Source organism: Triticum dicoccoides, chromosome 3A (assembly GCF_002162155.2).
Source record: "Triticum dicoccoides isolate Atlit2015 ecotype Zavitan chromosome 3A, WEW_v2.0, whole genome shotgun sequence".
NCBI classification, from domain to species: Eukaryota; Viridiplantae; Streptophyta; class Magnoliopsida; order Poales; family Poaceae; genus Triticum; species Triticum dicoccoides.
Genome location: NC_041384.1, coordinates 758,110,854 through 758,122,660, shown reverse-complemented (window position 1 = coordinate 758,122,660; position 11,807 = coordinate 758,110,854). Strand labels below are relative to the sequence as shown.

The 11,807-nt window shown below is 47.8% G+C and overlaps 2 protein-coding genes across 2 annotated transcripts; one reads left to right on the top strand and one right to left on the bottom strand.

Moving 5' to 3' along the window:
* Positions 1-619: 619 nt before the first annotated feature.
* Positions 620-2,110, top strand: LOC119273695 (probable pectinesterase 67). The gene is made up of 4 exons (XM_037554777.1): positions 620-897; positions 1,022-1,184; positions 1,286-1,740; positions 1,853-2,110. Exons 1-4 carry the CDS (start codon positions 641-643, stop codon positions 2,007-2,009), a joined length of 1,032 nt encoding a protein of 343 aa, XP_037410674.1. The 5' UTR covers positions 620-640; the 3' UTR covers positions 2,010-2,110.
* Positions 2,111-5,015: 2,905 nt separating this feature from the next.
* LOC119273311 (MEIOTIC F-BOX protein MOF-like) lies at positions 5,016-9,628 on the bottom strand. Its single transcript, XM_037554514.1, has 4 exons — positions 8,762-9,628; positions 8,530-8,685; positions 8,212-8,446; positions 5,016-5,341 (listed from the first exon to the last, which is right to left on the bottom strand). Exons 1-3 carry the CDS (start codon positions 9,626-9,628, stop codon positions 8,240-8,242), a joined length of 1,230 nt encoding a protein of 409 aa, XP_037410411.1. The 3' UTR covers positions 5,016-5,341; positions 8,212-8,239.
* Between the last annotated feature and the right edge of the window lie 2,179 nt (positions 9,629-11,807).

Below are 11,807 nucleotides of genomic sequence, written 5' to 3'. Positions count from 1 at the left end.
GACGCTGGAACCCGAAGGTGAGTGCTTTTTAGTCCAGGTGCTGCTACCGATTGTCATCATCTCAGGTGGCGCAAGTATTAGAGAGCAGTTTTAGCATGCTCTCTTTTACCCCCTTTTTTCACATGAGAGATAAGAGTATGTAGTAGATTTGAGCCGTTGATCACATTAAGTAGTGGTTAGATTAACTCTTACCTTCTTACCTCATATGCAAAAGGAGGGGGTAAGAGGGAGCATGTTAAAATTTGCCATTATTAGAGACTATTAAGAGCCGCGTGTGTCTACGTGTCGTGTGCCAATACTCGATAGGTTGAGCTTGATTACACTTATGGTTTGCCCATACGCATCTTTGACATACTGTGTGTTGGTCTCGGGTAAGTTAAACTAGAATGCCGCAATGCCACATGTTACAAAATTATACCACACCAGACAATCCATCAAAACGCAGATCAGTTTTTATTGGCTTCTTTATAATCATGCATGGCAAACCATCAAGATGCCCCCGCGTTGCCCTCCTAGCCTTCGCATGTTCACCAGTAGCGAGTGGCCACAAACGAGCACCGTGTTCTTAGCAACCACTTCCCGGGCAATGTCCTGGGGCGCAGCGAGCTATTCTCGCAGAACACACCCACGCACGCCCCCCATGATGGCCCAGCCTAGGCTCCTCCTCCTCGCCGCAGCGGTGGTCCTCTCGCTGTCACTCTGCGACGCACACAACAAGCTCGCCAAGAAGAGCGACGATGTTGTCAACGGGCCCCTCCTCACCTCTAAGCTCAACGCCAAGCGCACGCTGATCGTCGGCCCCAACGACGAGTTCAAGACCATCCAGTCCGCCATCGATGCGGTGCCGGACGGGAACACCGAGTGGGTTGTCGTCCACCTCCGCGCCGGCGTCTACGCGTACGTATATATGCATGCACAATTATTTGTTCATGTGGGACGCAGCAGCGCAACTAGAAGAAGGCATGTGTTTGTTGGGTGTGGGTGGGTTTTCACAAATGCGCGTGTTATCGTATGGATGCAGGGAGAAAGTCGTGATTCCGGAGACGAAGCCGTTCATCTTCGTGAGGGGAAACGGCAAGGGCCGGACGTCCATCTCCTACGAGTCCGCCTCCCCGCACAACACCGAGTCGGCCACGTTCGCCGTGCACGCAGACAATGTCGTCGTCTTTGGCATTAGCTTCAGGGTGCGCTCCTAGTTGCTTTCCTCTTATTTCTCTTCCTATTCTCGAATTGCTAGCCTGTGTAAAACTTCGTCCGAAGAACTTAGTTTTGTACGTGCGCACAGAACGCGGCGCGCGCGGGGCTGCCGAACAACCCGGAGATCCGCACGGTGGCCACCATGGTCAGTGGCGACAAGGTGGCCTTCTACCATTGCGCCTTCTACAGTCCCCACCACACCCTCTTCGATAGTACCGGCCGACACTACTACGAGAGCTGCTACATCCAGGGCAACATCGACTTCATCTTTGGCGGCGGCCAGTCCATATTCCAGTGCGCGGAGATCTTCGTGAAGCCCGACCAGCGGACGCCGATCCTGGGGTCCATCACCGCGCAAGACCGCAAGGAGGAGAGCGGCAGCAGCGGCTTCGTCTTCCTCAAGGGGAAGGTGTATGGTGTTGGGGAGGTGTACCTAGGCCGCGCCAACGAGGCCTACTCGCGCGTCATCTTCGCCGACACCTACCTCTCCAAGACTGTCAACCCTGCCGGCTGGACCAACTACAACTTCTCTGGCAGCACCGAGTACGTTACGAACGCACAAATAAATTCGAACACGATCAAGCATCCGACCAATGAATAAATTGCAAATCTTGAAATGATCAATAATATGTATGTGCTTGCTTTGATTTTGCAGACATGTGATGCTCGGGGAGTTCAACTGCACGGGGCCAGGGGCCGACGCGTCGCAGCGTGTGCCATGGTCGCGACGGTTAGACCAGGCGGAGGCGGCCAAGTTCCTCACCGTCGACTTCATCAACGGCAAGGATTGGCTCCCAGCGTTCTACTACTGATCATCAGACTCAAACAACATTAAATGCTTACTTGTTGCTTGCTTGCTACTCCGTCTTGTAATGTTCATCTGTTATCAGTGTCCAAATTCTGACTAAGGCTACATGATGGATCTCTGTAGATGTAATTTTCTGATTCGTAGGTGTGCATGTTAATCTACATGTTAGTTAGTGAAGTAAGTGTAATGAGGCACCTTATCGAAAGTGTACGTGACACTGTCACCTGTATCATCGCTTAGTTGGGAATTTGTCATATTAATCTGATGAACTTCATGGAGCCACACCCACGCATACTCAGACGGTCCAAGGGCGACTGCCAACATGGAATATTAGGTGCGATCATGCGGTGAGTACGTCGGTCTCCTTGCCCTTGTTTGGTTTGTGCGAACTCTCATTCTTACTAACTAACTAACTAATAAGATGACAAAAATCTTCTGTCCATTTCAAAAATGAATTATCTGCACCACCGTACTGTATTGACAATTTGACATAGCAAACAAAATATACGACGTGTTTGGTTCGCACTCAGGTAACGGATTCGTTCTGGTATCGGGAAGCCCTGGTTTCCAATGGTTTTCTACCGAATACACGTTTAGTTTGGTTCGAGCATCCAACCCCGTTTTCCGAATCACCTTCGCTCCGGCCGTTTTCGGTTTTGTGAATCGATGTATCGGAAGACACGGGTACCTAATACGTAGTATGCGTACCAAACGCTGGATGCCGTTTCAGAAAGCGCTGGTTTGGGAAGCCGCGACTTTTCCGCCCAACCAAACGCGTCGATAGTGTATTGACATACGGTTTGGCTAATCAACTTTAGTGAGTTTGATCTTGTTGTTTGGCAGAGTCCTCCCCATGCCCATAGAAAACTTGACTAGTAGGTGGATAGAAGCATCACCATCTTTGTATATGATTTCGTTAAAGCCTGAGGTTTTTGCACTTGAAATCCATGAGGTCCTGAGAAGATGTGTGAATGTGTTTCCCCATCTTCTTAAATATAAAATCTGAGACCTGATGAACAACATATAAGAATTAATTACAGACTAAATTGTGCTATGGTTATAGTTGATGAAAGAAGCAGCAGTAGCACCTTGCAGCAGTGCAAGTGAGCTTCTCCAGTTTACGCGAGTTTCACAGGTAAGGTTCCAGCCCCATGAAGTCATCGATAATATACCACTCGTCCAGGGACAAGGTCCTCAGGTTTCTCGAATACAATAAACTTCCAATAGTCCTTACGACACATCAACTCTAACCCAAGCGGGTTTTTCCCTTCGGTTAATTGACTCCCATGTCACTTTGCTCTCATGACCCGGGAGGCTTAAACCTAGCCGCCTTTGGAATCTTCCTCATGTCCGGTGCCGCTAGTTTCGTCAGCTTCTTTGCCGGTGGCGGCATGCATTGTTCCCTAAGGGCGCGGGGGCCTCCGGTTGTCCTCCAAGGCTTGAAACACATTGCATACTAAAATAGATGAGTAGATAAAGGATCTCCTTGCTGTAAACCCCTTGAATGCTTGAAACACACTGCATAATGAAATTGACGCAATTCTCCCGGAAGCCAAGTTTCAACATAATCTCCTTAAGAAATGCCACTCTACCCAATCATAAGTTTTTTGCATATCGAGTTTGATAGCACACCGACTCTCTTTTGATATCTCTGCTCTTTTATATTTTATGGAAGCACCGATAAGCCACTAATACAATGCATGTTGTCATTCTACCAGGCACAAATGCTCTTTAGTTCGGACTGATAATCTCTGGCAGAAAAACCTTCAGAGGAGTTACCACCATTTTTGCGGTAATCTTGTGCACCACATTACACAAACTACTTGCCTAAATTGGGTAACCTTCTGAGTAGAATAAATTTTTGGGATCATAACAATCACAGTATCATTCCAACCAAACGGAATAGTGACATATTTACCGCTTGTAGAACGTCTTCAAACATATTGTCCCGCTAAATCTCTTATAAATAATAGCCTGGAGTCCATCTGACCCTGGAGCTTTCAGATCAACAAGAACAAAAAGGGCCTTACCAACAAATCTTCGATAGTGTAAGGGGCAAGGGGAGCATTTTTCATGTCAACAGACAGCCTTCTTCAAACAAGGGATAAAACTTCGTAGCTCGGTTACAAAAGTTCTGAAGTGAAACGATTAGTAAAATAGCTGGTGATGTGACCTTTCAATTCCGTACCGTGCCTCTAAACCCCCGAGTTTTCCAGAAGTTTCTTAATAATATTCCTCTTTTTTCTGGTCATAGCAGTATTATGAAAAAGAGAACTATTGTGATCCCATGCATCAGCCATTTTGCTCGCCCTCTCTGTAACCAGTTTTTTTCTTGGTCCAAAAGATTCTCAATGAGAACAAGAATTTTCTTTTGCCTAGAGCAGGAATTGACATTCATAGAACCACACCTCTGCTTCTCTAACTCATTTTCCTAATTTGTTAATTCTTAGAATATCACAATCCCAAGAATGCAAATCCGCACCACCCGAGTACGCGCCGCAAGAGACGGACCAACACCTGCCATTTGTGCCTTACCCCATGTTGTCTTCACAATTTCCTCAACAGTCTTTTCTTTAAGCCATCTAGCTTCAAAGTGCTTTACACAATACTAAGGTTCGATAAATAAGTTACTATTTTGTGAATGTACAAAATCAAAGGTCTGATGGTCAAAATGCACATGTTTACATTGATAGCCGTGACATGTAGGAATTTATTTGCCCATTCCACATTACAAACTGCCCCGATCAAGTCTTTCCCTGACATCGCCTCTTCTCCAAGTAAAAGGATCGCCAACAAAATCAAATATTCAAAGCCACACTACATGAGACACTCACATAAATATTTCATCATTGCATCGGGACTCGCATTGCCTCACTCTTTTTCGGACAAGTATAAAATTTCACTTAAATCTCCTAGAACCACGCAAAGCTGAGCTCCCTTTTATGCAAATTATGGATATCATGCCAAAACAAATGAAGAGGACACCAAGCCGGATGACAACAAAAACTCATAAAGCGCCATTGTACAATGTTCTTAACCATAAACAAAATATCACTAAAATTAGCTGATGAATAGTTCAACTAAAATAAAATGAGGCCACTGGCCTGACCATCACTCTTCACTACAAACATGGAACCAAAAGATAAAGTACAACATAGCTCATCGTCCTGACAAGTCAAATGAGACACTGAAAGGAAAATCAAATCCGCAACAATCCGACCTTGGAGCTCCATGAACTAAAAATCTGTCGTGTTCGAAAGCATACCATGGCAGTTCCATCCTAAGATTTTCATTTGTCCCGGCGATCCTCCAACACATCATTTTTTGTTGACAGACCTGTTTAATAGAAGATCATTTAGACCTATTGAAAAAATAGCATTCCTAGTATTTCATAGTCCCCATGGGACAACTGAAGAAGCTACATGCAAATGCAAAAAATTCTTGTTGCATAGCCAGTAAGAAGATAAGGAAGTAAAATGTATAATATCAACACTAAAAATTTCAATAACATTTGCCCAAACTACTTTAGACACAAGGCATTCAAAGGAAAGATGGTATATAGATTCTATTAGGGCATGATTTTATTCTGACAAAAGTTCTAGAGAAACCCCTGAACTTTGGGTGGCAAGTTGAGATGCCAAACAACAGGCAAAAAATTTGGTTCTACTCCCTTAAAATTCACAATAGCATATAATGATTTAGAGGAGTACACCCCTTTAGACTCATTCAGTCCTGTTAGACTATCTCTTGGTTCAGAGAAGACAATAAGCTAACTATACCTTCAAGCTCAAACCATTGGCAGATAAGCTCATTCAAGAATGCTCTACGGAAATAGTACTTAATAGTCTTCATCCTAGAGGTCATGATTATCTTATTTTTCTTGGAGTAGAAATCCCAATACTGTGTAGCTAGAGGAGAATTATAAAACCATATATCTTCCAAAAATAAGATAGATTTACCATCCCCTAGGTGCCATTTGTAACCAAATTTGACAGCTTTCCTAGCCCACATAACTCACTTCCAAAACTGGGAGGGATGGGATGATGCAGCAAAGCATATTTGGGCTTATAGTATTACATTTAGTATCTATGGCCTAATGTGTATCTATTGATCCATGAGCCAATCAAGCAAATGTCAAGGTCTTGGATATTAGGGATGCCCACTTCCCCATCTTCACTTTTCATACAGATAGAGGCTTGCTAGCTAGATGGATCTTCTTCTCCCCATCACTTTCACTCCACATGCATTTAACTAACCAATATTTATGTAAAAAATAGCACACTTTGGACATTTAAGAAAGAAAACATGTAAATGGGGATACTAGACAAACAAGATTAAACTAGAGTAACTCTACTAGTAATGAAAGAAATTTATCCCTCCAACATGCCATCCCAGCAAGCATTCTATCTATGAGGGGTTGCAATCCCTCTCCTTTCAACTTATCAAAATGTAAAGGCAATCCAAAGTATTTAATACGAAAACTTCCTTGGATGCATTTCAAAATATCGAAAAAAGGTTTAACCTCCTTAGGCTTTAGATTAATGGGAACTAACTCACTTTCATCATAATTAACACACATACCAGATACTACCCAAAAACAAGTCAATGCCCATTTGAGATTAAGAGAAACTCTCTTATGAGTATCCAAAAACAGCAGAGTGTCATCATCATATTCCAGACAAACCACCCCGACATGACAAAAAAATTGGGCATAAACCTTTAACTAACCTAACATATCAACCTTTAACCTACATCCTAGCAAAAACATCAATGACTAAATTAAAAAGCAACAGGGACAAAGGATGTCCCTCCCTAAGCCCCCTGCCATTGATGAAAAAAACCACTCTTCTCACCATTGACTTTAGCACCCACATATTGTTGTTGAGTGACTTTCCTAATCCAATTTATCCATCTATTGCCAAAACCCCTAAGGGCGAGTATTTCATACGGAAAGTGTAGGTTGACCTTATCTTAAGCATTCTCATAATCAATTTTAAAGATCAAACCTTTTTGGCCAGTGAAATGCACGACATGAACTACTTTGCAGTAACCACACTTTCCAAAATAAACCCGCCTCTAACAAAAGCAAATTGATGCTAAAAAATTATTCTACCAATTAGAGCGGCTAGTCTATTTTTAAGAACTGTAGTGAAAATTTTAAAACAACAATTTGGAGACGAATAGGTCTAAATTTCTACATGTTTCTAGCATAATTCTCTTTTGGGATCAGAGCAATCATAGTGAAATTAAGCTTAAAGATGTCTAAATCAAGCTCAAACCAGGCCTCAAACATGGCTACAAGATCTACTTTCATGATGTCCCAGAAATTTTTAGAAGACAAAAAGGGCATCCATTAGACCCAGGGGCACAATCAGAGTTTGTATGAAAGATAACATGCTTGGTTTCCTCCTTAGAAAACCTAGACTTTTAACCTAACTTTCTCCTCTTCAGTGATTTTCTCCTCAGGGCCATAAAAATCATCTCTAAGAGGAATCTCAGATATAGGTTCATATCTAAATACATCTTTGTAGTAATCTGCAACAACTTTCTTCATCTCCACATTACCTGGTTTATTAGGACCATCTAGCACATTAATCATCCTTTTCCTTCTCCTCTGATTAGTTATAATACTAAAGTAGACAATGTTCCTATCGCCTTCCATGATGTCCCTATCCAGGGATCTCTGCTTAGTTGTAATCTCTTTCTTATTCCAAACCTCATTAAGTTATACTAGAATAATATCCATCCTATTCCTCTCATCAGAAGATATATTGCTAGACACAATTTGGATATCAAACCTGTCATACTCCTCCGTTAAAAACTTGTTATGTTTCCCAAGGGAAGCCTCCAGGTTGGCACTCCACCCTTTAGCAGTCTTCCTAAACAATATCACCTTGTTTTGCCAGATATCCATTAGAGTTGTTGCGTCTAGTAGACCAATCCTTAAATACTACTCTGTATCTCTTTAACATAAGACCTAGTAAGCCACTATTTCTCAAACTTGAAGTTACTCTTCCTTAATTTTCGATCTACACAAGAGTCCCACATAACACGAGTATGATCACTCCCTACCCTAGGTAGAAACAAATATGAGTATGAATTTCGTGGAGCCGCACATGCTCAGATGGTCCCAGGGCAGCATTCTTAATTAATAAATTAGAAGAGACAAATCTTTGTTATGTGATTCCAAAATGAATTATCCTCACCACGATAGTGTATTCTCACGCGGTTCGGCTAATTGACTTTAGTGAGTTCGATCTTGTTGTTTGGCAGATTCCTCCACATGGCCTCCAGAAACTTGACCAATAGGTGGATAGAAGTATCACCATCTTGGTATATGATTTCACTAAGCTTAAGGTTCTCGCACTTGAAATCCACCAGGTCATCGGAAGGGTCATGAAGGTGTCCCCCCATCTTCTTCTTAGATCTAGAATCCAACACCTATTGACAGCATATAAGAATTAATATTACAGACTGACTAAATTGTGCTATGCTAATATTTGTTGAGAGAAGCAGCGGTGCACCTTGCAACGACGCAAAGTGAGCTTCTCCAGGTTTCGCGACTTGCGCAGGTAAGGCTCCAGACCCATAAAGTCGTTGGAAATATGACACTCGTCCAGAGACAAGGTCCTCAGGTTCTTCAATACAGGGAACTCCAAATAATCCTGACGGCACAACAACTATAACCCAAGAAATCAGTTTATGTCATTTAAAAACCATTGGATAAAATGGATGCCAAGAAGATGTGGAACATACAGTGACCCCAAAATGTAACAAGTGCAGGCTTGTGACATTGTAGAGAGCGGCAAGAAGACCAGATTCGTACGCGGTTGTGGCGAGGTCGCAGCCAATGGATAGCTGAATGGATGCATCAACAAGAGACGGCATGGTATGTGGTTCGTTAGGAGCAACAATGGAATCAACATCATAGGAGGTGCCCAAGCGAAGAGAGACAAGAGCAGGAGCATCTATAATGAAGACGAAAAACTCATCGGCGCCGTCCTCATCATAGTTGCCGTCGAGGACCAATTTCTTGAGCGAGGAGGAGACGATCCTGATGTAGCCGGTGGCCAAGAAGCCGCACTCTTGCAGTTTCAAGTCCTCGAGAGCAGGGCAGCGGGAGCTGACATGGCTAGCGAGCTCCGTCGGCTGCAGAGATGACACGTGGGAAAGATGCAACCTTTTGAGCCGGCAAGGCGATGCCTCGCCCAGACCTATGGCGCGGCGGACCCAAGGGGCGGACCACCCGAGGATGCCGCAGCGCAGGTACACCCTCAGGTCCTCCAGGAGAGCGACCTCATGTCCGCGGAGAAGGTTGCCGGTAAAGTTGACGAAAAAAGGCTGCTTGGCGGTGAGCTCCCGCTCGTCGATGTCGAGGCACGGCACGGCGCGCCAGAGGTTCCGCCACCTCGCGGACAGCACGCACGTACCGGCCGTCTCCAGGGCATTGAGGCGCGACAGGATGTCGTGGAGGAGCTCGTCCGGCAGGGCGCTCAGAAGGTCGCTGTCGGCCTCTCCGCCGCTGCTGCCATCGGCATCGCCGCCGCCGTCGCCACGTGCATGGCACGGACGCTTCGGCTTGGCGGGGGCGTCAGTGGGGGTGGAACGCCCTGCCCCGACCATTTCCGTCGATTTGGGTTGCAGCGGTAGGGAGGATGGGGCGATGGCGGCCGGGTTCGGCAATTAGTCTGCTGCTGGTGGCTGCGCCGCCGCCATGAGTGCCCGAGGAGACGGAATGGAAGCAAGGGAATTTGCCCTAGGGATCCGATCCAAGTCGAGAATGAGGAGAAGGATGGGCCTTGTTGACGACGTATTGGGTTCAGCTGGAGCCGGGCCCAACTAAACTATTACTCCCTCCGTTCCAAAATAGATGACTCAATTTTGTACTAACTTTAGTACAAAGTTGAGTCATCTATTTTGGAACGGAGGGAGTATAATTTGACACCAGCACGCAGGTGGGCTGCGGTCCATTTCATTTTCGTTTTTTATTTAACAGATTGAAAGATTTAGGGGAAAGATTTTCCCGGTTTTAAGGATTTTGGGGTCAAAATCACACCAAATTGAAGTTCAGGGGGTTATTTGTCTCTCTGGCCACATTTGAGGGTCAAAAATGGACTTCTTTCTTAGGGCATCTCTAGCCGTTCGGTCCAGGGCGCCAAAAAAGAGCCGCCTGGGGACGAACCAGCGCTAGCTTGGCGCGTGAGGGCGACTCCGTTCCCAGTCGTTGGCCCCCAAGTCGCCGCCAATATCACGCGGCTCGGCGACATTTCGTACAAATCTGCGCAAACTCGGCGATCTAGCACGAACTCAGGGAAATTTCATTAAAATTTGTACAAAAAAGATAAAACATGTAAACTACACCCTACTACTACGCCAAACTACGCTTAGCCAGTGCGCCGCGTCCACCACCCGCCATCTACATGCCGAGAAGCCTGTAGAAACGGGTGTAATCGCCGTCGTCGTCGTTGTCGTCCCGCGCCACGTCGTCCCTGCTGCACCCCTGGCCAAGGTCGCCGACGCGCAGTGGGGCGCTGGACGGCCCGGCCCCATCCTCGTCGTCGTTGTCGAGGACGATGACGCCGCCCTCCTCGCTCCTGCAGCGCCGGGCCTGGAGCTCCGCGTATGCCTGGCACTGGCGGCGCACATGCTCGTGAACGTAGTCCTCCTTCGCCCATTTTAGGGCGGCCTCGTCGTCGGGGGCCATCATGTCGACGTGCTCCGGCTTCACGGGGAGCAGGCCCGGCTCGGGCTTCGGCCGGACCTGTTGGAGGGAGCGCGGGGAGGGCTGGGCACCCTCGTTGATGACGAGGGCGCCGCTGCGGGTGCGGCGCCGGAGCGGCATCTCCTCCGGCTCTGGCTTGACAGGGCGGAGCGGCGTCAAGCTGGAGGAGAGCGAGCCGGAGCCCGACAACAAGGACGTCCCCGGCTCCATTCGCCTCGGCGTCCAGGAGCTGCCACGACGGCGAGAGAAGGCCGGCAGCGGCGGGTACTCGAGGCGCGGCACGTTGCCGGTCTTGATGTGCTCGAGGACGGCCTCGAGGGTACGGCCCGGCACGCCCCACCACTCGCGCCGCCCATCGGCGTTGAGGCGGCCGCGGGGGATGATGCCGTTGCCGGAGGCGATCTGCTCTTGGCGGCGGCGCTCGAAGTACATCGTCCACAGCGTTTCGCTGTCAGCGGCGTACCTCGGCTCGTTCCGCTGCTCTTGTGTTAGGGACGAGTTGATGCAGGCGATCTCGCTCCGTCGCGCCGCCCTTTCGGGCACCGGTGGCACCGGGACGCCGGCGGCGCTCAGCCTCCATGCCCCCGGCACACGCATGTCCGGGGGCGCCGGATACTCGGCCCCGTAGAGGAGGCGCGCCTCCGGCTCTTGGAGATGGCGGCGGCCGAAACCGTTCGGCGCCGCTCCGTCACCTGGAAACCTCTCGGCCATTTTCTCGTCGGCGGGGAAGGGGGAGAGTGGTGCTTTTTGTGCGGCGGATGCAAGGGAGATGTGAGACTGTGTGGCGTTCACAGGCGGGGAGGTCGACTTTTATAGCCGCAGCGGGGCGGCGAGAGGCTGCATGGCAGGCGATGCGTGGCGGGAGCGGGCGGGACGCGCGTCGGTGGCGCCTTCATTCGCCGCCCGTGAGGCATCAATGGAGGCTGACCGACGCGGCAGCCTTGGCATTGATTCCCGCGGGAACCGAGGCGATGAGGACGAAGAAGCGGCGTACGCTGTCTCGGGGAGGCCAATCCTTGTTCATGCCAAAATCGCGTCCCCCGGCGCCCCCCAACGCGCCGGGTTCGGCCTGGGTCTGCC